The sequence below is a fragment of the Balaenoptera physalus genome, assembly GCF_965194825.1.
Source record: "Balaenoptera physalus genome assembly, contig: SUPER_7_unloc_4, whole genome shotgun sequence".
Lineage (NCBI taxonomy): Eukaryota > Metazoa > Chordata > Mammalia > Artiodactyla > Balaenopteridae > Balaenoptera > Balaenoptera physalus.
The window spans coordinates 154,072-176,817 of NW_028126531.1; the positions used below are offsets into that span (position 1 = coordinate 154,072).

At 36.8% G+C, this 22,746-nt stretch overlaps 1 protein-coding gene across 33 annotated transcripts in view; it reads left to right on the plus strand.

Annotated features, from left to right (window-relative positions):
• Nucleotides 1-22,746, plus strand: part of LOC309665293 (uncharacterized protein) — a 325,697-nt gene that overhangs the window by 147,741 nt on the left and 155,210 nt on the right. For 6 of the 33 annotated variants that reach the window (XR_014266312.1, XR_014266324.1, XM_082478927.1 and 3 more), the window contains one exon: nucleotides 22,242-22,341. The exons of the other annotated variants lie outside the window; for them this stretch is intronic. Coding sequence is in view for 4 of the 6 variants with exons in the window: in XM_082478927.1 (XP_082335053.1) it covers nucleotides 22,242-22,341 (100 nt within the window). In the remaining 2 variants the exon portion in view is untranslated. The remainder of the gene's footprint in view (nucleotides 1-22,241; nucleotides 22,342-22,746) is intronic. 33 annotated transcript variants of the gene reach the window in all.

Below are 22,746 nucleotides of genomic sequence, written 5' to 3' on the forward strand. Positions count from 1 at the left end.
ATAGCGTTTTTGGTTGACAAGGCTCTCAGAGGACAATCCCAACATTGGGGGATAAAGTCAGAATTGGAATGATCTGAAATCAGCAATAGACCATCTCTAAAAAGAAAGGACCCAAGAGAGGTTTTATAGATGAGTTGTTGAGTAGTTTCCCTAGTATCTGCCCAGGACTTTTCAGAATGCTGCCAAGTCCAATCAAAGACCAGGGAGTATCTTCCTGGGAGACATACACATTCATTCTATCACTTAGCTCTTCCTTTCTACTACTACTCTTGCTACCACCTTTTTAAGTTGCCCCTTTAAATTACATTAAATTTTCATTTCATTTCCTTTCAGTTCATTGTAATTTTTGATTCATTATGTGGTTGGTTACTGTAAACCTTTGGCTGCTCTCCAGAGTTCTGACAAAGTTGATTCTGACAGTTTTTCTTGGTTGTTTTATGTTTCTGTGGAGGGATGGGCCCTTAAAGCTAACTCCACCATTTTCACAGATATCCTCATGTGTTTTGTTCCTCTGCTATTATGTGCATACAGATTTAGGATTATTTTGTGTCTTCTTGGAAAACTGACCTCTTTATCCCTGATTATCTTTGTTCTGGACTCTACTTTGTTTCAAACTAATATGTCTACACCAGCTTTCTTTTTATCAGTGTTCTCATGGTATATATTTCTCACTCCTTTTACTTTTTAACCTTCCTAAGTTGCTTTTTTATTTTATCTGATTATCTTTAACGTGAGCATTTTAAAATATTTCCATTTATCTCATAATTTATAACTTCTTTGAAAAATATTTTGTATTGTTGCCTTAGGATTTTAAATACACGTTTTAAAGTATTCTACATCCACCTTCACCTAATGTCATATGACTTTTCATGTTGTGTAAAGACCTTATAACAGTATACTCTAAATTCATGCCTCCTATCCTTTGTGTCATATATTTCACTTTTACATATACTATAAAAATCTGATACATTCTTATAATTATTATTTTATACAAGCAATTATCAAGTAGAACAATTAAAAATAAAAAATATATATATTCTCTCCATTTATTCCATTTCCAATGGTCTTTATTTTTTTTTCTCTAGATCCAAATTCTTTTTTTTTAAAACAAATAATATGCTATCTAAAGAACTTCCACTAACATTACTTGTAGGTTAGATACACTGGGAATTAAATCCTTCAGTTTTTGTTTGTTTGAGAATGTCTGATTATTTTTTTCTTCTTCATTTTTGGAGGATATTCTCTTCAAATTATGGAGAGATTTATATATAGATTTATAGGTTGACATTTTTTTTTCTTTCATTATCCTAAAGATGCCACTTTATTTTCTTCCCTCACTGATTTCTGACAAGAAGTCTGCTGTAATTATTTCTTTGTTCCTTTGTAGGCGATGTGTTTTTGCCCCCTCTGTCTACCCTTTTCTCTTTGCCTTTGTTTTTCAGTAGTTTAAATATGATATGCATAGGTCTGTTTGTTTGTTCTTGTATTTATGCTGCTTGGTTTTCTCTGAGCTTCTTTGACCTGTGGGTATGTGTCTGAGTTCTCTACCTCTTTCATTTACTTAATCTCCATGTCCATAAAATTGAAATGATCTTCTTGTATTGTAAGGCAGGGAGCCCCCAATTTTTATTTTTTTCAGAAATGTCTTTCCTTTATCCTTCCAACTAAAATTTAAAATATGTTTGTTGGAGTATTTGGAAAATGTTATTGAGACTTGTATTGAAATTGCATTGAACATACCAAGAAATTGGAAGGATAAATATCTATCTACCTACTAAATGTATATATATATACATATACACATATACTCAATACTGAGTCTTCTTATCCATAGACATAATATCTGTTTTCAGTAGTTTAGGTTTTATTTAGTGTTTTCCAAAGAAAGTTTTATAATTTACTTCATAAACTTATTGTACTCTTAAAATTATATTTATTCCTGAGTATCTTATTATTTGTATCATATTAGATAATATTCTCATTTTTCCTTGTTAAAATGCAATTGTATTATTTATTAACCTCAATCTTGATAGTATCTCTTGTTAAATTTAATAATTTGTTGTTAGTTTCTATGGAGTTAACTATATAATATTAAAATCTGTGAATGAAGTAGTTTGTCCAAACCACATATTTCTTCGTTTTGTGTTTTTCCATTGAGCAGAAACAGTATGCTAGTTGGAACAGAAATGATGTTTGTTGTCACCATGACTGGTCCTTGAATATTTTTCTCAAATTAGTTTTTTAAAAAAATTACCTTAATACAAGAACCATTATATATTACATATAAATACTAAAATAAAACTCTTATTGTCTCATTATCATATATAGATATTTTTGTATAGAAGAGAGATAGTTAGAACACTCCCTTCATTTTTCTCAGCCTTCTCTTCAGAGGCAACCATTTTTGACCCTCTCATCAATTTCTTCTGAAATTTACACATCTCCACATTTCTATTTCTCTCTTTAGTCCTATCAATATTTGCTTCAGTTACTATAAAATTCTATTGTAAGATACATACACAGTTTTTTACAAAATGAATCCTTTTATCAATATGAAATATTTCTCTTTATCCCTGGCAATATTCCATTTTTAATTATTTGTCTGGTTTTTAAGTATTAACAGTATCTTTCTCATAGCTAGTGTGTGCATGGTACATATTTTTCCATTCTTTTAATTTGAAACTGTGTTTTTGTATTCAAAGTACATTTCTGGTAAACAACATGTAGTTGGGATTTTAAAAAACTAATCTTTTTGTTGCAATGGTAATGAGAGTGTTTCCATAATTTCTCTTACAGATTTTTTGTCGTTAGTGTATAGGAATGCAAGAGATTTCTGTGCATTAATTTTGTATCCTGCTACTTTACCAGATTCATTGATTAGCTCTAGTAGTTTTTGGGTAGAATCTTTAGGATTCTCTATGTGTAGTATCATGTCATCTACAAACAGTGACAGTTTTACTTCTTCTTTTCTAATTTGGATTCATTTTATTTCTTTTTCTTCTCTGATTGTGTCGTGGCTAAAACTTCCAAAACTATGTTGAATAATAGTGGTGAGAGTAGGCAACCCTGTCATATTCCTGATCTTAGAGGAAATGGTTTCAGTTTTTCACCACTGAGAACAATGTTGGCTGTGGGTTTGTCATATATGGCCTTTATCATGTTGAGGTAGGTTCCCTCTATGCCTACTTTCTGGAAGGTTTTTATCATAAATGGGTGTTGAATTTTGTTGAAACCTTTTTCTGCATCTATTGAGATTATCATATGGCAACAAAAAGAATAAAATACCTAGGAATAAACCTACCTAAGGAGACAAAAGACCTGTATGCAGAAAACTATAAGAAACTGATGAAAGAAATTAAAGATGATACAAACAGATGGAGAGATATACCATGTTCTTGGATTGGAAGAATCAACATTGTGAAAATGACTGTATTACCCAAAGCAATCTGCAGATTCAGTGCAATCCCTATCAAACTACCAATGGCATTTTTCACAGAACTAGAACAAAAAATTTCACAATTTGTATGGAAACACAAAAGACCCTGAATGGCCAAAGCAGTCTTGAGAAAGAAAAACAGAGCTGGAGGAATCAGGCTCCCTGACTTCAGACTATACTACAAAGCTACAGTAATCAAGACAGTATGGTACTGGAACAAAAACAGAGATATAGATCAATGGAACAGGATAGAGAGCCCAGAGATAAACTCATGCACATATCGTCACCTTATCTTTGATAAAGGAGGCAACAATATGCAATGGAGAAAAGACAGCCTCTTCAATAAGTGCTGGGAATAATGGACAGCTACATGTAAAAGAATGAAATTAGAACACTCCCTAACACCATACACAAAAATAAACTCAAAATGGATTAAAGACCTAAATGTAAGGCCAGACACTATAAAACTCTTAGAGGAAAACATAGGCAGAACACTGTATGACATAAATCACAGCAATATCCTTTTTGACCCACCTCCTAGAGAAATGGAAATAAAAACAAAAATAAACAATTGGGACCTAATGAACCTTAAAAGCTTTTGCACAGCAAAGGAAACCATAAACAAGACAAAAAGACAACCCTCAGAATGGGAGAAAATATTTACAATTGAAACAACAGATAAAGGATTAATCTCCAAAATATACAAGCAGCTCATGCAGCTCAATATCACAAAACAAAACAACCCAATCCAAAAATGGGCAGAAGACCTAAGTAGCCATTTCTCCAAAGAAGATGTACAGATTGCCGGCAAACACACAAAAGGATGCTCAACATCACTAATCATTAGAGGAATGCATATCAAAAACACAATGAGGTATTATCTCACACCAGTCAGAATGGTCATCATCAAAAAATCTGTAAACAGTAAATGCTGGTGAGGGTGTGGAGAAAAGGGAACCATCTTGCACTGTTGGTGGGAATGTAAATTGATACAGCCTCTATGGAGAACAGTATGAAGGTTCCTTAAAAAACTAAAAATAGAACTACCATATGACCCAGCAGTCCCACTACTGGGCATATAGCTTGAGAAAACCATAATTCAAAAAGAGTCATGTACCACAATGTTCATTGCAGCACTATTTACATTAGCCAGGACATGGAAGCAACCTAAGTGTCCATCGACAGATGAATGGATAAAGAAGATGTGGCACATATGCACAAAGAAATATTACTCAGCCATAAAAAGAAACTAAATTGAGTTATTTATACAGAGGTGGATGGACCTAGAGTCTGTCATACAGAGTGAAGTAAGTCAAAAAGAGAAAAACGAATACCATATGCTAACACATGTATATGGAATCTAAAATAAATCGTTCTGATGAACCTAGGGGCAGGACAGGAATAAAGACGCAGATGTAGAGAATGGACTTGAGGACACGGGGAGGGGGTAGGGTAAGCTGTGATGAAGTGAGAGAGTGACATGGACATATATACACTACCAAATATAAAATAGATAGCTAGTGGGAAGCAGCTGCACAGCACAGGGAGATCAGCTCGGTGCTTTGTGACCACCGAGAAGGGTGGGATAGGGAGGGTGGGAGGGAGACACAAGAGGGAATGGATATGGAGATATATGTGTACATATTGCTGATTCACTTTGTTATACAGCAGAAAGTAACACAACATTGTAAAGCAATTATACTCCAATAAAGATGTTTAAAAAATCTAATCTAATCAAATCTATCTATCTATATCTATCTCTCATCTTTTTAAAAAAATTATAGTATTTTGAATGTTGACTCCATTTACATTTAGTGTAATTATTCATATGGTTGTGTTGTCTCTTATCTCGTTAATTGCTTTCTCTTTCCTCCATTTTATTGTTACTTCTATCCTTTTTTCTAGTAAATTATTTGAACATTATTTTAGTATTGCACTTTACCTAAACTATGAGATTTTTACCTATACTTCCTTCTTTACTTCTTTTATAGTAGAGCTCAAAAGAGTAAAATTTTATTGTACATATGTGCAACATATTCTTTATCCATCCATCTTTAACTCACTTCAGCCTATCTTTAAATTATATTATATAACTTTATGTTTAAGATAGTAAACTTACAATAAAATAATTCCATTTGCCCACACTCTGGTCCTGTGTGTCATTGGGCTATATATTTTACTTCTACCTTTGATAGAAACCCCCAAACAAAATTTTATTGTTTTCACTTTAAACAATAAAATATCATTCAAAAATTTTTTGAAAAGAAAATGAAAACAAAAACAATTCATAAAATTATCTACTTATTTGCCATTTCTAGATCTGTTTCCAACTGATATATTTTCACTTCAGCCTGAAGTCTTTATAATTTCTTAAAATGCAGATTTTCCAACAGAATTCTCTCAGCATTCATGTATTTGAAAATGTTGATTTTAATTCAACTTTGAAGAATATTTGCACTGAATATTCAATTCTAAGTTGACTTTTTTCTTTTCATATTTTAGAAATGTCATTCTTTTGCCTTGACTTGCATTGTTTCTAATGAGATGTTCAGCTACCATTGTTCGTAATTGTTTTCCTGTATTTTAAGTTTTTTCCCTCTATATTTGCTTTTAGAATTTTGGCTTAGAATTTGCTTTTTTTATCAATTTGGCCATGAATTAATTACAGATTTAGAAATGTATGCAGTACTTGCTGACCTTCTTGCAATTGAGGATGTTTTTTCCTAAAATTTTGAATATATTCAGCCATTTATTGAAATTTTTTGTCACTTCCCAGCCCCAGTTTTTTCTGGGCCTCCAACCTGCACATAAGTTAGAGTACGTGATGTTTTTCCATATGTCCTAATACTTTGAGGATTTGGGGGGATTTTTTGCTCCACCTTCCCCCATGATTTATTTTGGATAACATTTTTGGATATGTTTATTGACATTTTCTTTTTCTGTGTTCCATTTGAAGTTGTATTAGGTACATACAACTATATGACAAATTATTCCAAAATCTAACAGCTTAAAATAGAAACATGTATCATATGGCTTAGTTGCGTGGTTCAGGCTCACAATCTCTCCTGAGATTGCAGTCAACCTTTCATCTGGGAATGCAGTCATCTCCAGGCTTGACTGGGGCTGGTGAATCCACTTCAGTTTCACTCACATGATTGTTATCAGCCCTCAGTTCCCCATTGGCTGTCGCCAGAGATTTAGGTTCCTTAACATGTGTGCCTCTCCACAGGGCTGATTATAATATGTCAGTTTGCTTTCCTCACAGTGAGTGATGAGAGAGGGAGGGAGAGAGAGGGAGAGAAAGGGAGAGAGAGAGAATAATGGAAATAGAAATGGGTATCATTTATACACTAATCTCAGAAGTGACATACCATCACTTATACCATATGCTATTTTTTACATAGACCAACACTGGTATAATATGAAAGAGGACTACACCAGGGTCTGAATACCAGGAAGCAAGGAACATCAAGAGGCTTGTTAAAGCTGTACAAGATAATTCAATTTTAGATTTTGTAGTTTCAGTTCCAGATGTACTGTTGTGTGTGTGTGTAGTTTTCACGTCTCTTCTGAGATAGGACAATGTATTCAGTATCCAGATCTTTTATAGCACGTGGGTTTTTAGACTATGCTGTTTCTTCCATTTCTGGAACTGGAATGCTCTAGTACATTCAACTCGATTATTTCTTATTTCATTTTGTTCTCACTTGTCATTTCTTACTGATAAATCCAGATCTGTTACTGTGTTTTCACCAGTGTCTACTTTTCTTTGTGTTGCCTTCAGTGGGACTGTGATAGTTTAATGTTTCACTTTACTAGTATCTTGAACTGGTCACTTCATGTTTCCATCTTGTTAGTTATTTGGTGGGTATTTCTTTTTTGTATCTCTGCCTTAAATTCTTGGTTTCACCCATTCCTCTGATTTCACGGTCATATTTTATTCATTATTTGTATCTACTTTATTTTTCCTGTCAGTGTGATTCAATTGTCCCTTGTTTTTTCTATTTTCATCTTAAAAATTCTTATATAGTTATACAGAAGCTTGATCTTTCGAATTTTATTTATTTGTGAAGGAGATCAGTACTTCCTGGACTAGGTAGTTTCCACTAAGCACTATTTCACCTTAGCAAGCATTCTCACTTCTTCCTGGGAGCTCCATATGACACAGGCTTGTATTTCTTTATGAGTCATCATAGCCTGTCCCTCTCCCAAGCCAACAGAGATTGACACTGTCAGGCTGCTCACATTTCAAGGTGTCTTTTTGCACTGCCTCAAGGACAGACTGCTTCCTGCAAATATGGCATATCTGTAGGTATTCATTCAGCCTTTTCTGTTGTGCTACTTTGCATCATCGGACCAATCCTAAGGAAGTGTATGCTGCCAGCCTTTTAACCCTATTCCTTTTGTTCAAAATCAGAGCTTGATGGTTTTTCCACTCATGCTGAATCACCTTTTTTGGAGACCTGAATTGTGCAAGCTTTGAGAGTTGTAGCCACGGGGATGCTCTTTCTTTTTTCTTGCTTGATTTTCACTACCTTTAGTGGCTAGTCCTCATATTCTGTGCTTCAGTTTGGTAGATGGCTCCCATTTTTATTGAACATAGATTTATATTTCTTCTTTCTATGCCCTTTTATATGGGATATATTTGGGGGAGAAGAGGCAGAGTCATCATATCCTACCACTTTAAAACCAGAAGTCTTAGCATTCTTTTGGTTCATACTTACTTAGTCCATTGTGTAGAAACATTAATATAATTCCTATTATTAGGAAGGAGAAAGAGTCTGCTGACGATTAAGCTCAACAATTTACTGCCAGAATAATTTACTATATATTCTTTGTTTTTTGTTATTAAATAAAGTATGAAAAGAAAAATAAACTTTACCTTTGGTAAAAGCTTTGCCTTTTACATTTACTGAGAAAATATGGAACAAAGGCAAGTCTGAGATAATGTGAGCTCAAAAAAGAAGAAAGGATGAACAGTTTACAATCAAACATTAAAGTTTTGGGTAAAATGGGAAATTGTTAGTAATTAAAAAATATCGTTTATGATAGAATGCCTTCCAACAATTGTCCAAGAATGTATCTGATTGCATTATGACCCATTTGGTATAGAAGACTTCATATTTGACATAGTTAAACCTGTGTATTCATTACTATATATTAGAGAATGGTTTTGTTTTTATGACATAGATTTCTTTTTAAACAAATAGGTCTAATGTGATTAAAATAATTTCAAATTAGTTAGATGCAATTTAATGCTAAAATATTGGTAGAGATAAAAGAAAGCAAAATGAAGTGGAATTACGGTAAACATCTGATATATACCTCTGTGCCGAAAGGTAAACATAAACTAAAAATCCTATATTAAAAATTAAAGAATTTAAAACCACAGGGTACATATTCACTGCTAGCTTTTAAGTACTGGCACATCTGTTGGATGATAGATACAGTAAACATAGTATATCAAGAGAATTCTGAAATTACACAGAGGGTAGTTTCATGACCCTAAAAGAGTAAATTTTTATGAAGGAAATCTTTATGGACTTTTTTGAGCACCAAAGAAGAAAATCAGGTTATAAAACTTTTCTCTAATAATACACAGTTGGTAATGCTCTGAATCCCATTCAGTAATGTGAAATTTACTGTTTCACTTGTTTATGAAGCAAACATCCAGTGCTTCTGGGAAGTGCAAATATGACATAAAATTTTAGACATGTAGGTTGGTTGCTGTGAGTGATATCTAAAAGTCATTTACAAAATGGTTGTCCTCTTAATTATGTTTATTATTGAAAAAAACAACAAAAAAAGGCTAGCTAATAAATGCATGAATAAATGAATAAATAAGATCTCTCATACTTTTGTACTACATAGCAATGAATATATATTATCTTTTTGTAAATATATATAATATATTATGTATTTTCTTTCCATTTTCTATTTTATTAAATACTTTGGACAAGATCATTTTAAATGCTTCATATTGTCAAGAATGTGAATAAACATGCACTTTACTGCCTTTGGGAGAAAATTCAGTATCAGGCAACTTTTCCAGTGGCATAGTGCTTTTACTTTTAGGAACATATTCTAAGGAAACAACCATAGATATGTGCAAACATTAGGTATTATTTATAATAGTGAAATCTGGTAATTGACCTCAATGTCCAGCAATTGCAGACTGATTTACGGAGTGTTGGACAGGTAATCAAGGTCAATATTCTGATCCCTCAGGATCATAACAGGGAACAGAGTAGCTGAATCAGTTGGTGAAAGACAGAAATGCAGGAAAACATTTCGGAGTTTTGTCAGAGGAAGTCAGAACAAATTAAATGGAGAAAGGAAAGTGTAAGTTAAGCCAGTGGACTTCAAAGCAGATGCCTTTGAGAGTTAGTGACAGAATCAGGGTCATGAGAGGGAGGAGGAGCCTCCACTGGACAGAGCTGCATGGGTGAGGAAAGAAAAATGCGTAAAAATGACATTGAAGAACAAGTTGGCTCCACATGGAAAATGATAAAGGCAATGTGCAAGGATCTACTAAGCTATTTTTCTCTATAAAGGGTATTATGTGGGACCCAGTTAATGAGCACTAGCCCTGCTTGCTGAGAAAATTGGCTTAAAATAGCTCGTTCATTCCCCAGGGTGATGGTCCAGGTTGCTGATGCTGCCACCATCATCAACCACCAAAGATGTGGTGCCAGCTGGGCAAGAAAGATCACTTTGCTGAGTGCTGGAAGGACTGATTCAATAGGTATAGGGGCTGTGGGCTCCTGTGGCTGCCTTTAGCATCTGGATGAATGATGTAACCTGAAAGTTTGGGTGAGTCAACACCAATGGGAGAAAGAAAATAGTAAGGAGTCAGCAGATAAACTCTTCTTTTCCATACTGTCCTGAGAAGTTCTGGTATTATTGGCATCTCTAAAATTATCCTTTGTGATTGAGCATTTGGCTGAACTTGCTGCCAAATGTTGGTCTGTTGAGTAATACTTCCCTTCCTATTTGCTCTCCCTTCTTCCCTGCTTTTTTTTTCTCCCATCTCCTGCTTCTCTAAGATTGCACTCCCCACCCTGTGCAATGTTAGCATATAGGTTGATTTTCAGGGAACCAGAAGTATCACAGTATATAAAGATAGGTCTTTAGAACACAGAACAGCATAAAAATAAAAAGTAAAAGCACATAAATTATATGATGAGATTATGAGACACAAATACTTAACTGAACAAAAGCTAAGGAGAATAATAAGACAATGGCGAATAAAGCTCCAAGTACTAGATTATTGTGAAGAAAACTACTAAAGGTAATTAAAGGGAAAACAATTGAGTGTTGAAGTAGAAACAATTTTGAGTTAGATAAGATAAAATTTCTCTTATGGTGGGTGATTTTAAAGAGTCAGTGAGCTAGTCAACAGGTACTTATTGAGCTCCAACTTTGCAGGAATGTTAGGGAGTATGGACACTTCTTTGGATATTTTCAATCTTTATTTTTTGTCCGTGCCACGTGATTGGCAGTATCTTAGTTCCCCGACTAGAGATCGAACCCTTGCCCCCTGCAGTTGAAGTGTGCAGTCTTAACCACTGGCCTGCCAGGGATGTCTGGATATTTTCAAGTTGGAAAAAATAAAACCTCACAAAAACACCAGAAAGGATAATCCTTAAAAGAACAAAACAGGTACAGAGTTTTCATAGGCGCCTAGTCTCTCTCATTCTGTGACTGTGCGTTTTGGTAAAATATAAGAGTTTGCCCACTTTCACACAGAACAAAAGAGAAAATGCCAGAATTTTCTTGTGAGTACCAAAGCTCATGGCCAAGGCAGGAGAGACACTGATTAGGGAAATGAGACTTGAAAATGAGAAAAAGAAGAATCACAGGTGACAGATGTACCAAGAGAAAAATAGAATGGCTTAAACTTAGGACAAATGATAAGGAAAAATGGAGAGAAATAAGACATCTGCAAAGACCAAAAATAAAACCAAGTTCATAATGAGCAAATCAAGGGAGGAGGAAATGTCGTAACACACAAAGACAGTCATTCACTGTCCTCAAAGTACCATTTCTGAACCATTAGAGAAGAAATTAAAGTATTCATGTGGCTATAAAGCATGAAGCTGTCCTTCTGATGGTTTGGTATTAGTTGTTCCTGGAGAACTGAGACTACCCTTATGGGCCTCTGTTGCTCTCCAGGTAGGAAACCTCTCACTACCTGCATACCCTCAGGTCCTTGAAGTGTTGGTGGAAAAAACTTTATGCTTGACATTTGAACATCCAACAAAGAAAATTAATCTTCCCATAAAACTAACAGGAGAGTCAAATTGATTTTAGGATTTTTTCTTTTTTCATTTTTTAAATTGAAGGCTAGTTGATTTACAATGCTATGTTAATTACTGCTCTACAGCAAAGTGATTCAGATATATATATACACACACATTCTTTTTTAAAAACAGTCTTTTCCATTATGGTTTATCATAGGATATTGAATATATTTCCCTGTGCTATACAGTAGGACCTTGTTGTTTATCCACTCTATATATAAAAGCCTACATCTGCTAACCCTAGCCTCCCACTCCATCCCTCCCCCAGCCTCCTCCCCCTTGGCAACCACCAGTCTGGATTTTTCTTAAAAAGAAATCATCCATTGTGTATTTCTAAATAATATGATGTGTTTCTGAATACGAGTAAATCAATCTGAGGAGAAAAGTGAAGGACCTAGAGGATAGTCGTGGAGACCAGGATTAGTCTTAGGCATGCTGAGAAAGTAAGGAACATTTAACTGTCTCTTCCTACTGTGTCCCTCTCTTCTCCTTGGTGAGTGCTATAGACTGAATGTTTGTGTTCCTCCCTCCCCAAATTCATACGTTGAAACCTAATCCCCAATGTGATGATATTTGGACGTAAGTGCTTTCAGAGATGATTTAATCTTGAGGATGGAGCCCTCATGAATGGGATTACCAGCACACTTTGGCGATACTGTGGGTTTGGTTCCAGACCACTGCAATAAAGAGAATATCACAACAAAGCAAGCCACACAATTTTTTTGCTTTCCCAGTGCATGTAAAAGTTATGTTTACACTATACTGTAGTCTATTAAGTGTGCATTATGTCTAAAAAAATGTACATACCTTAATTTAAAATACTTTATTGCTAAAAAATGGTAACCAGCATCTGAACTTTCAGCCAGTCACAATCTTTTTGCTGGTGGAGGGGTTTGCATGCATGGATGGCTGCTGACTGATCAGGGTGGTGGTTGCTGAAGGTTGGTGTGGCCGTGACAATTTCCTGAAATTAAGACAACAATGAAGTTTGCTACGTCGATTCACTCTTCCTTTCATCAACATTTTCTCTGTGGCATGCAATGCTGTTTGATTGTATTTCACCCACAGTAGGACTTCTTTCAAAATTGGAGTCAGTCCTCTCAAACCTTGCCACTGTTTTATCAACTAAGTTTATGTAATATCCTAAATCCTTTCTTGCCATTTCAACAATCTTTGCAGTGTCTTTACCAGGAGTAGATTCCATCTCAATAAACCACTTTCTTTGCTCATTTAAGAAACAACTCCTCATCTATTAAATTTTTATCAAGGGGTTGCAGCAATTCAGTCACATTTTCAGGCTCCAGTTCTAATTCTGGTTCTCTTGCTACGTCCACCACATCTGCAGTTACTTCTTTCAATGAAGTCTTGAACCCCTCAAATCATCCATGAGGGTTGGAATCAACTTATTCCAAAATCCTGTGTATGTTGATATTTTGGCCTCTTCTTATGGATCATGGATATCTTTAATGGCATCTGGAATGGTGAATCCTTTCCAGAAGGTTTTCAATTGATTTTACTCAGATCCATCAGAGGAATCACTATCTATGGAAGCCATGGCCTTACAAAATGCCTTTCTTAAATAATAAGACTTGAAAGTCAACATTACTCCTTGACTCATGGCTGCAGAATGGATGTTGTGTTAGCAAGCATGAAAACATCATTAATTTCACTGTACATCTCCATCAGAATTTTTGGGTGATCAGGTGCATTGTCAATAAGCATTCATATTTTGAAAGGAATTTTTTTTCCTGAGAAGTAGGTCTCCACAGTGGACTTATATTCAGTAAACCATATTTTTATACAGATGTGCTGTCATCCAGGCTTTGTTGGTCCATTTAAAGAGCTCAGGCAGAGTCAATTTCGTGTAATTCTTAAGGGCCCTAGGATTTTTGGAATGGTAAATGAGCATTGGCTTCAACTTAAAGTCACCAGCTGCATTAACCCCTAACAAGAGAGTCAGTCTGTCCTTTGATGCTTTGAAACCAGGCATTGACTTCTCCTCTATATCTATGAAAGTCCTAGATGGCATCCTCTTGCTTGCAATAGAAGAGCATTTCATCTACATTAAAACTGGTTGTGTAGTGGAGCCACCTTCATTACTCATCTTAGCTAGATCTTCTGGATAACTTGCTATAGCTTCCACATCAGCACTTGCTGCTTCCTCTTGCACTTTTATGTTATAAAGAAGGCTTCTTTCCTTAAACTTTATTTGCCAGCTTCTGCTAGGCTTAATTTTTTCCTGCAGTTCCCTTACCTTTTTCACCCTTCATAGAAGTGAAGAGAGTTAGGGCCATCCTCTGGATTAGGCTTTGGCTTAAGGGAATGTTGTGGCTGGCCTGATCTTCTATCCAGACCACTACGTATTCATTCAGCCAGTCTGTGTCTTTTTGTAAAATTTACTTATTTTTATTTTATTTTTTAAAATTTATTTTTGGCTGTGTTGGGTCTTTGTGGCTGCATGTGGGCCCTCTCTAGTTGTGGTGAGTTGGGGCTACTCTTCATTGCAGTACATGGGCTTCTCATTGTGGTGGCTTCTCTTGTTGCAGAGCACAGGCTCTAGGCGCGTGGGCTTCAGCAGTTGTGGCACATGGGCTCAGTAGTTGTGGGTCACAGGCTCTAGAGCGCAGGCTCAGTAGTTGTGGTGCACGGGCTTAGTTGCTCCACGGCATGTGGGATCTTCCCGTACCAGGGCTTGAACCCACGTCCCCTGCATTGGCAGGTGGATTCTTAACCACTGTGCTACCAGGGAAGACCCAGTCTGTGTCTTTGGGTTGGAGTGTTTAATCCATTCACATTTAAGGTAATTATTGATATATGTGTTCCTATTACCATTTTCTTCATTGTTTTAGGTTTGTTTTTGCAGGTTTTTTTCTTTTCTTGTGTTTCCCACTTAGAGAAGTTCCTTTAGCATTTGTTGTAGAGCCTCGTTTGGTGGTGCTGAATTCTCTTAGCTTTTGCTTGTCTGTAAAGCTTTTGATTTCTTTGTCGAATCTGAATGAGATCCTTGCTGGGTAGGGTATTCTGGGTTGTAGGTTCTTCCCTTTCATCACTTTAAATATATTGTGCCACTCCCTTCTGGCTTGCAGAGTTTCTGCTGAGAAATCAGCTGTTAACCTTATGGGAGTTCCCTTGTATGTTATTTGTCATTTTTCCCTTGTTGCTTTTAATAATTTTTCTTTGTCTTTATTTTTTGTCAGTTTGATTACTGTGTGTCTCGGTGTATTTCTCCTTGGCTTTATCCTGCCTGGGATTCTCTGCACTTCCTGGACTTGGGTGGCTATTTCCTCTCCCATGTTAGGGAATTTTTTGACTATGATCTCTTCAAGTATTTTCTCAGGTTCTTTCTCTCTCTCTTCTCCTTCTGGGACCCCTATCATGCGAATGTTGGTGTGTTTAATGTTGTCCCAGAGATCTCTTAGGATGTCTTCATTTCTTTTCATTCTTTTTTCTTTATTCTCTTCTGCAGCAGTGATATCCACCATTCTGTCTTCCAGGTCACTCCTCCGTTCTTCTGCCTCAGTTATTCTGCTATTGATTCCTTCTAGTGTATTTTCCATTTCAGTTATTGTATTGTTCATCTCTATTTGTTCTTTAATTCTTCTAGATCTTTGTTAAACATTTCTTGCATCTTCTCAAACTTTGCCTGCATTCGTTTTTTGAGGTCCTGGATCATCTTCACTATCAATATTCTGAATTCTTTTTCTGGAAGATTGCCTATCTCCCCTTCATTTAGTTGTTTTTCTGGGGTTTTATCTTGTTCCTTCATCTGGGACATAGTCCTCTGTCTTTTCATTTTGTCTATTTTTCTGTGATTGTTGTTTTCATTCCACAGGCTGCAGGATTGTAGTTCTTCTTGGTTCTGCTGTCTGCCCTCTGGTGGATGAGGATCTCATTTTAACTGTGTTTTATCTTATTTGGAGCTGGTGATCTTCTTGGATGTGTAAGTTAATAATTTTCATCAAATTTGGGATGTTTTCAGCCATTTAAAATATAGTTTTTCTGTTCCTTTCTCTCTTTCCTCTTTTCTGGTACTCCTATCACATATATTTTGGTATATTTGATACCAAATGTCCACATTTCTCTGAGGCTCGGATGTTTTTCTTCATTCTATTTTTTTCTGTTTTTCAAATTGTATAATCTCTATCCATTTATGTGTCTTCAAGATTGTTGAGTGTTCCTTCTCTCAGTTCAAATCTACTGGTGAGTCCTTCCAATGAATTTTTATTTTTATTAATATTTATACTACTTTTCAATACCAAAATTTCCATTTTTTAAAAAATAATTTCTGCCTCTTTATTGGTATCTCTGATGAAACTGTGTCTTCATATCAGGCTTTACTTCTTTAAGCATGATTTACTTTAGTTGTTGATATATTTTTCAATGGTTGTTTTGAAGTCTTTGTCTGTTAAATCTGGTCCTTCTCAAAGTCAGTTTCTGTTGCTTGCTTTTTTGCCTGAGTATGTGTCAAACATTCCTCTTCCTTTGCACTTCTCATATGGTTGTTTTTGTTGTTGTTGAAAGCTGAACATTTTGGGTAATGTATTATAGCAACTCTGGATACTGATTCCCCTCCCTGCTCTCCTGGCTTGTTATTTGCTTTTTTATTTGTTTTGTGACTTGGCTAAGATTATTTTTGTGAAGTCTATTTCTTCCACAGTGTGAAGCAGTGTGAAACCTCAGAGGGTCCATGAATGGGTTCATGGAGCTTCTCACATTGTCAACCTGGAAATGGACTTTATGTGTTTTGTCTACTACTAAGATTCTTCTTGTGTTTATCTTGAATAATTAAAAAAATTGGAAATAGCAGCGTTTAGTATTCTGATTTTCTCTTTTCTTATCCTGAACATGTTCCTTTTTAAAAATAGCATTTTTTTTTTTTTTTTAAGATCATGATTTTAATGGCTGCTCTGCCATTTTACTCTGTTGGTACAACCAATTCTCTAGGGAGGCCCTTAACCATTCTTGCTGTTACAGTTTTCTGTCTTCTTTGCTCTGTGATCCTATGCTCTGTTAGCAGAGTTGTCATTCTAAAGCAAAGATATGATCTTTACCAGGGTTCTGTTGTATATAAGCAAGGCTACTGGCTATGGTGACATATGGCTCAAGCTACTCACTTCCAAGGTGCTGGTCCTGAGTGCAGGATGCAGTTCCACAGCCTTATCTTGGCGCTTAAGACCTTCACATACTACCCCAGCAACTTCTTTAGCCTTTCTCACTAATGAATCCTTCATTTTCTACCTGTATGGGCACTTGCCCTCCCTTGTACTACCCCAGATATTCTTGCCTCTGTGCTGTGGTTTTGCATTATGTTACCATAAATTCTTATCTCCCTTCTGTTACTGTTAGAGAATTACTGCTACAGACATTTTCCTGGGGCTTCCAGCCAAAAACTCTTCTTTCTCTCCTATACTGTAGTAGGTCTTTGTGATGAGTATTTTCTAGGGAGATTTATGCTCAGTCAAAATTATCACTTTAGATGACTGTAGTCATTTAGTAATTACTTTAGGTGTCTGGTCATTCTCTCCTATTTCCTTCCTCCTTTTTATTTGTTAAAGACCTCCTCTGTGCCTAGCACCTCGCTTTGGAAGTGCTGGCATACCTTTTACACCATTAGAATAACAGTGTAGAGAAATGAACCTACATTAATTTTCTTCCTAGGGCAATCATTGTGGTTTTTCAAGCATAACATCCTTGTTTTTCATTAATTAAAACACATGGAATGTTTTATTCTTCATAAAAGGCCTTGGTTGTTACTGGCAATTATTTAATTTTTTCAAAAATAAAAACAATGTGGGGGTGGTATGGGGTATCAAGCAGCGAGCGTCCCCTTCAAAGAATAGCAAGAAGCAGGACACCGTGAGACCTGACTGTTTTGGGTGTAGATGTGGCAGCTTCTTTTTATGAAATCTAAAAACAGTTTTATCCTGTAGACAAAAGGAGAAAAAAACTTTAGAGACACAGATATTAACAGGTAACTCTGTATTCATTAAATAACTATGCATAGGATTGTGACCCAGTAGCTTACAGATCAAAATTTGAGTCAGGCCACAAGCCTGCCTCCTTCAGGATCACCTCATAGGCTATTTTTCAAGTATGCTTCTGATGTTGGTGGAGAGGGCAGGTGTATCAAGAAGAAGGAACTAATTAAATACTTTGTTACTGCCATGTTTAGTGAAATTGAGATAAATTCTCGCCAGGAACGTTTTTCTTTATTAACTTGACCTTAAACGACTTTTTCTCTGACTACCCAGGACATCTTAAAAGCCTATGCCATTTTCTCCCTACAAAATATGCCTAAAAGGATCCCAAAATAGTACAGACTATCAAGACAGAGATGTCTTCTGTTTGCTCTTTGGGTGGAAGGTTTTTAAGCACTACAAACTTTGCTAACAATCTGACGCCCAATGCCTTAGGTAAAGGCACTTAAGCGTAAAGAAGGTAACGCACTGTAAAGATGCCCAGAGATGACATATTAATCTGCTTGGGCTGCTTTAACAAAACACTACCGACTGGGTAGCTTAAAGAATAGATATTTATTTCTCATAATTCTGGAGGCTTAAAATCTAGCATCAAGGTGCTGGCAGATTCAGTTCCTGGTGAGGACCCTCTTCCTGGCTTGCAGGTGGCCACCTTCCTGCTGTGTCCTTACACAGTGGAGAGAGAGTGCACCATCTCTATCTCTTCTTATAAGGACACTAATCCCATCATGGGGGCCCCACCTTTATGACCTCATCTAAACTTAATTTCCTCCTAAAGGCCTGCCACCAAATAGCATTACTTGCGGGCTTCAACATATGCATTTGGGGAGTACATAAACATTCAGTACATAACAGGTGATCGCCCCCACATTTATCATTGGATTTTAAGATAATCATAGAGCCCGCATCCCCAGCTAATGTAGGATGTGTGCACCTGTACACTGGGAGAGGGTTAACAACTCCTCTCTGAGAATCAGAGTTCAGTAGTCCTGAGAGAAAACTTGGCAGGCTGGAAACTCTCTCTCTTTCTCTCTCTCTTTCCTCTCAGGCCTCTTTTGGGATATAATCAACATACCATGCAATTAATCCATTTCAAGTGTACAGTTCAACAGAGGAGTCCCTTTGTAAGTGTTGCAGGAAGGCTATTCTTAAATGAAACAAAAATGTGATAAAAGAGAATGTTTGGGGATCTTTCTCACATAAAGAGAATTGATTAGTGACAATGACACCACCAGCTCAAAAACAGGAACACTGATGCTGTGAACTAGACACCTAGGTTATTTTGTGAGAAATGCTTCATAAATAATTCTGAATGAATGTTGGCTGTTGTTCTTTGTTGGTTTAAATATAGGTCTTGGCCACTTGTATGCTTATATTGTTTTGGATGTTTTCTTGTATTCAGTTCAATTCAAAATGGGGTTATTTGCGATTGAACAAAATGGGGGATAATTTCACTGTGGGTCTAACATTTGGCTAGGACACAGGTAAGATGAATGTTATGAGAAAGGTAGAGTGGAGGCATTGGCTAGGTCCACACTAACTAAGTCTCTAACAGGAAAACTTCTGTGTTTAGTTTGGAGTTTTGTAATGTAGACTCTAATTCCATTGTCCGTCTTGTTTAGGCTGCTTTGGGGGGATGGTGACTGTCTTCTTCCCTGTACTCTGTGTGCTCTCACTACCTGCTGCCTCTGTACACAGACAGGCAGCTGCAATAATGAGGTGTAATAAATCAGGTGCTGAGCTCATGGCAGGAGTTACAAATTATTCAAGACTTTCACAGGGGAGCTTGGACTAAGACTATCCAGGTAATGCTGCAATCAATCACAGAGTAGAAAAACTGCCTCAGTCTGCCAAGCGAAATCAGAGAAGGCTGTCTCAGAACATTGCCAAGCGACCTTGTGGTGGGTGAAAGCAGCATGAAAATCATAAGGTGATAGGATACTATTTGGGCTGCCTCTCCTAATGGAAATTTTGAGTGTATTACCTGGACTTTCCCTCTTTTCTAGCAGAAACAATTGTGATAAAATTACCTTGGAAGAACATTGGAAGTTTATTTTTGAGACTAGTCATCTCTTGTTCAATAGTAAGTGAATTTCACTGTGCTTGAAGTATTATAGTCAGTTTGAGTTATAAACAAACGCAAAACACATTGTCTTTAATTAGGAGATTCAAAAATGCCAATATTTTCTTATTTCTATCCCTCTTGTCAAGGAAACAGAAACTGCACATTGTAATATAAAAATCAGAATTACTCATTTGTTCATGGTCACTTACCTTCAAGGGTCTGAAGGAGGAGGGGAAGTATTGACAGGTTGGTCTCCATGAAAAGTTACATGTTTAAATAAGTTGTTTCAACCTAATTATATAGGATTTGTACTTTTAACTGATGCCTTTAAAATTAATGTCAAATACAAAAAAGTGTTATGTTAATCAGAAGTCCTCAGATGCTGGCCCTAGTAGCAGGGAATAATTTTGGAACAAGGAACACACTTATTATTATCCTTATTACCTACTTTAGTAATTCACATGGCAAGAGTACTGTACTTAGCCTGTGTGGTAAAAATGTTAAGTTATCAATACAGGTGCTGTATAAACATGTTTATTGATAAAGCTAGTATGTTTAGAGTTTAGAGATTTCTATATGAAATTAGGAATATTTACACTGTGAATAGTGAGAAGTGAGAAGAAAGGATCTTTCAGTTGTGAAAATTAGATATTTGGAGTCCTAAATGTTAAGACATTGTTAAATTGATGACTACAACAAGTCTCCATTTCCTGTAGACACATCTCTTTGAAATACATGGCTTTACTGTCCATCTTTTTAAGAGGTAAAGTCTTTTATCCCGTTTATTTACCTAGAATGGCCTTGTGACTGGCTTTGACCAAAAGAATGTGGAGTGAGTAATATTTGTGACAATCTGATCTAGGACTCAAGGGGACTTTTGACTTCCTCTTACCCCATAGAATGTAGTGTGTCTGTGTGAGGAAGCTTGGTAGAGCCTCATAAAGGGTGAGACCACGTGGAGCTGAGATGGGATCTTCCAGCTGAGGTCCCTCTGGATGAATCAGTCCCCAGTTGAACAGCCACATGAATAATCTCAGATGAGACAAGCAAAAGAACTTTTCAAAAGTTCTTTTCAAAACTTGAGCCTGGCCCAAATAGAATTGTGAGCAAATATAATCCTGTTTTAGCCCCTTCTGGGGCACTTTGTTATGCAGTGATAGATACCTAACACAGTTATTCTAAATGCCAGCATGCAGGGTTAAGTCTAGTAAAAGGACTAAGAATTCATGATCTTGCTCTTTGTTTCTCTTAAATGCTCCATTTAACTAGTTTTCTGTTTTTGATCAACTGTTGTAAGGTACTACATGGTTAGGAAAGCTCAGCATTATCAACTTACAATCAGCTGTTCTTAAGGCATTTTATGTATTAGCCAATCCCACTATATGACTCCCATTACCTCCCTGTGTTTAATAATACCTCTCCTTCCAGTCTGGCGTCCTCTCTTTGTAGACAAAAAGACTACAGGGTCTATCGTTTGTTGATCTTTCAGTCTCCGGTTCTCAGTAGAGTGCCTTCCACATGTACTGTTCAGTGGGCGATTATTGATTGATTGGGTACATCTTTGTTGTGCTTCTGCCAGAGTCTATGGTCTTTGCTGGCAGGTAACTCATTCTCTGACTCCAGGATCCAGATAACTGCCTGGCCCATGGCAGATAATCAATGCATTCTTGGGATTGATGGATGCCTTTTGCTTATTTCTCTAATCTCTGTCAAGGAAAAGTAGAGGAAAGTTATATACAAAAATAAATGATTTTACTTTTGTGAGAGCCAAAAAAGTACAGTGTGAATCCATCACCTTCAATGAATTCCTGGCTCAGACCACTGCATGTTAAATGGTAAAGTAACTGCAAGTACTCTAAGACTTCTGCAGTGAGAAGGGGAGCACCATTTCAGGAACAGATAATTGTAAGTTACCTTTGGTTTTTTTTTTTAATTTATTTTTAATTTATTTATTTAGTTTATTTATTCTTGGCTGCACTTGGTCTTCACCGCTGTGTGCAGGCTCTCTCCAGTTGCGGCGAGTGGGGGCCACTCTCCGTTGCGGTGCACGGGCGTCTCATTGCGGTGGCCTGTCGTGTTGCGGAGCACGGGCTCTAGGCGCGTGGGCCCCAGCAGTTGTGGCACTTGGGCTCAGCAGTTGTGGCTCGCGGGCTCTAGAGCGCAGGCTCAGTAGTTGTGGCGCACGGGCCCAATTGTGCCGTGGCATGTGGGATCCTCCCGGACCAGGGCCTGAACCCATGTCCCCTGCACTGGCAGGCGGACTCCCAACCACTGTGCCACCAGGGAAGCCCTGTAAGTTACCTTTTAAAATCTCCAGTTGGTGCATATGTTTAAAAGTGAAATATGCATTGCTAGTGGGCTCCATCTCACAAAAGTGAGAGCTTCCTGCTCTTCCTGTCAGTGCCTGACAGTTCATGTTTTTCTTAATACTCATCAGTATGCCCTCTGTCCCCTACTAGAATAGGTGACTTTAAGAAGAGGACCTCCACTGTGATGATCATGGACTGGAAGGGTTCTGAAGGAGATGTGAGAACAAGTTGCCTCACTTCCGTTCTGAAAGTGAGCAAGAAGCACAGCCAAGTAGTCGGGAAGAGCCAGCAGGGCTCTTGGGTTGTAGGCATTGTCCCATTGTGTTCAGAAAATCCCCTCTGGCTTTGTTGGATATTCCCTGTTAGATTCTTTAAAGTAACAAAACAACCCTCTGTTTTGAGGAAGAGAGGAAAGTGACTGATGTGTGACGTATGGACTGCCCACATACTCATTAAGGGTCATATAATGTATGCAGTCAAAACTTTGGAATTAATGAAAAGAATGTTGGTGGTAGAGATTTAGGAAGGATCTAGAAGCAGGTACTCTCTTCAGGGGGTTGCACGTTCTAGTGACCACCTAAAGAGCTAGAACTCACGCACGTGAATCATTAGCATCAGGCCAGTGAAAGAGGATTCTGGGAACAAGCCCGCTCTG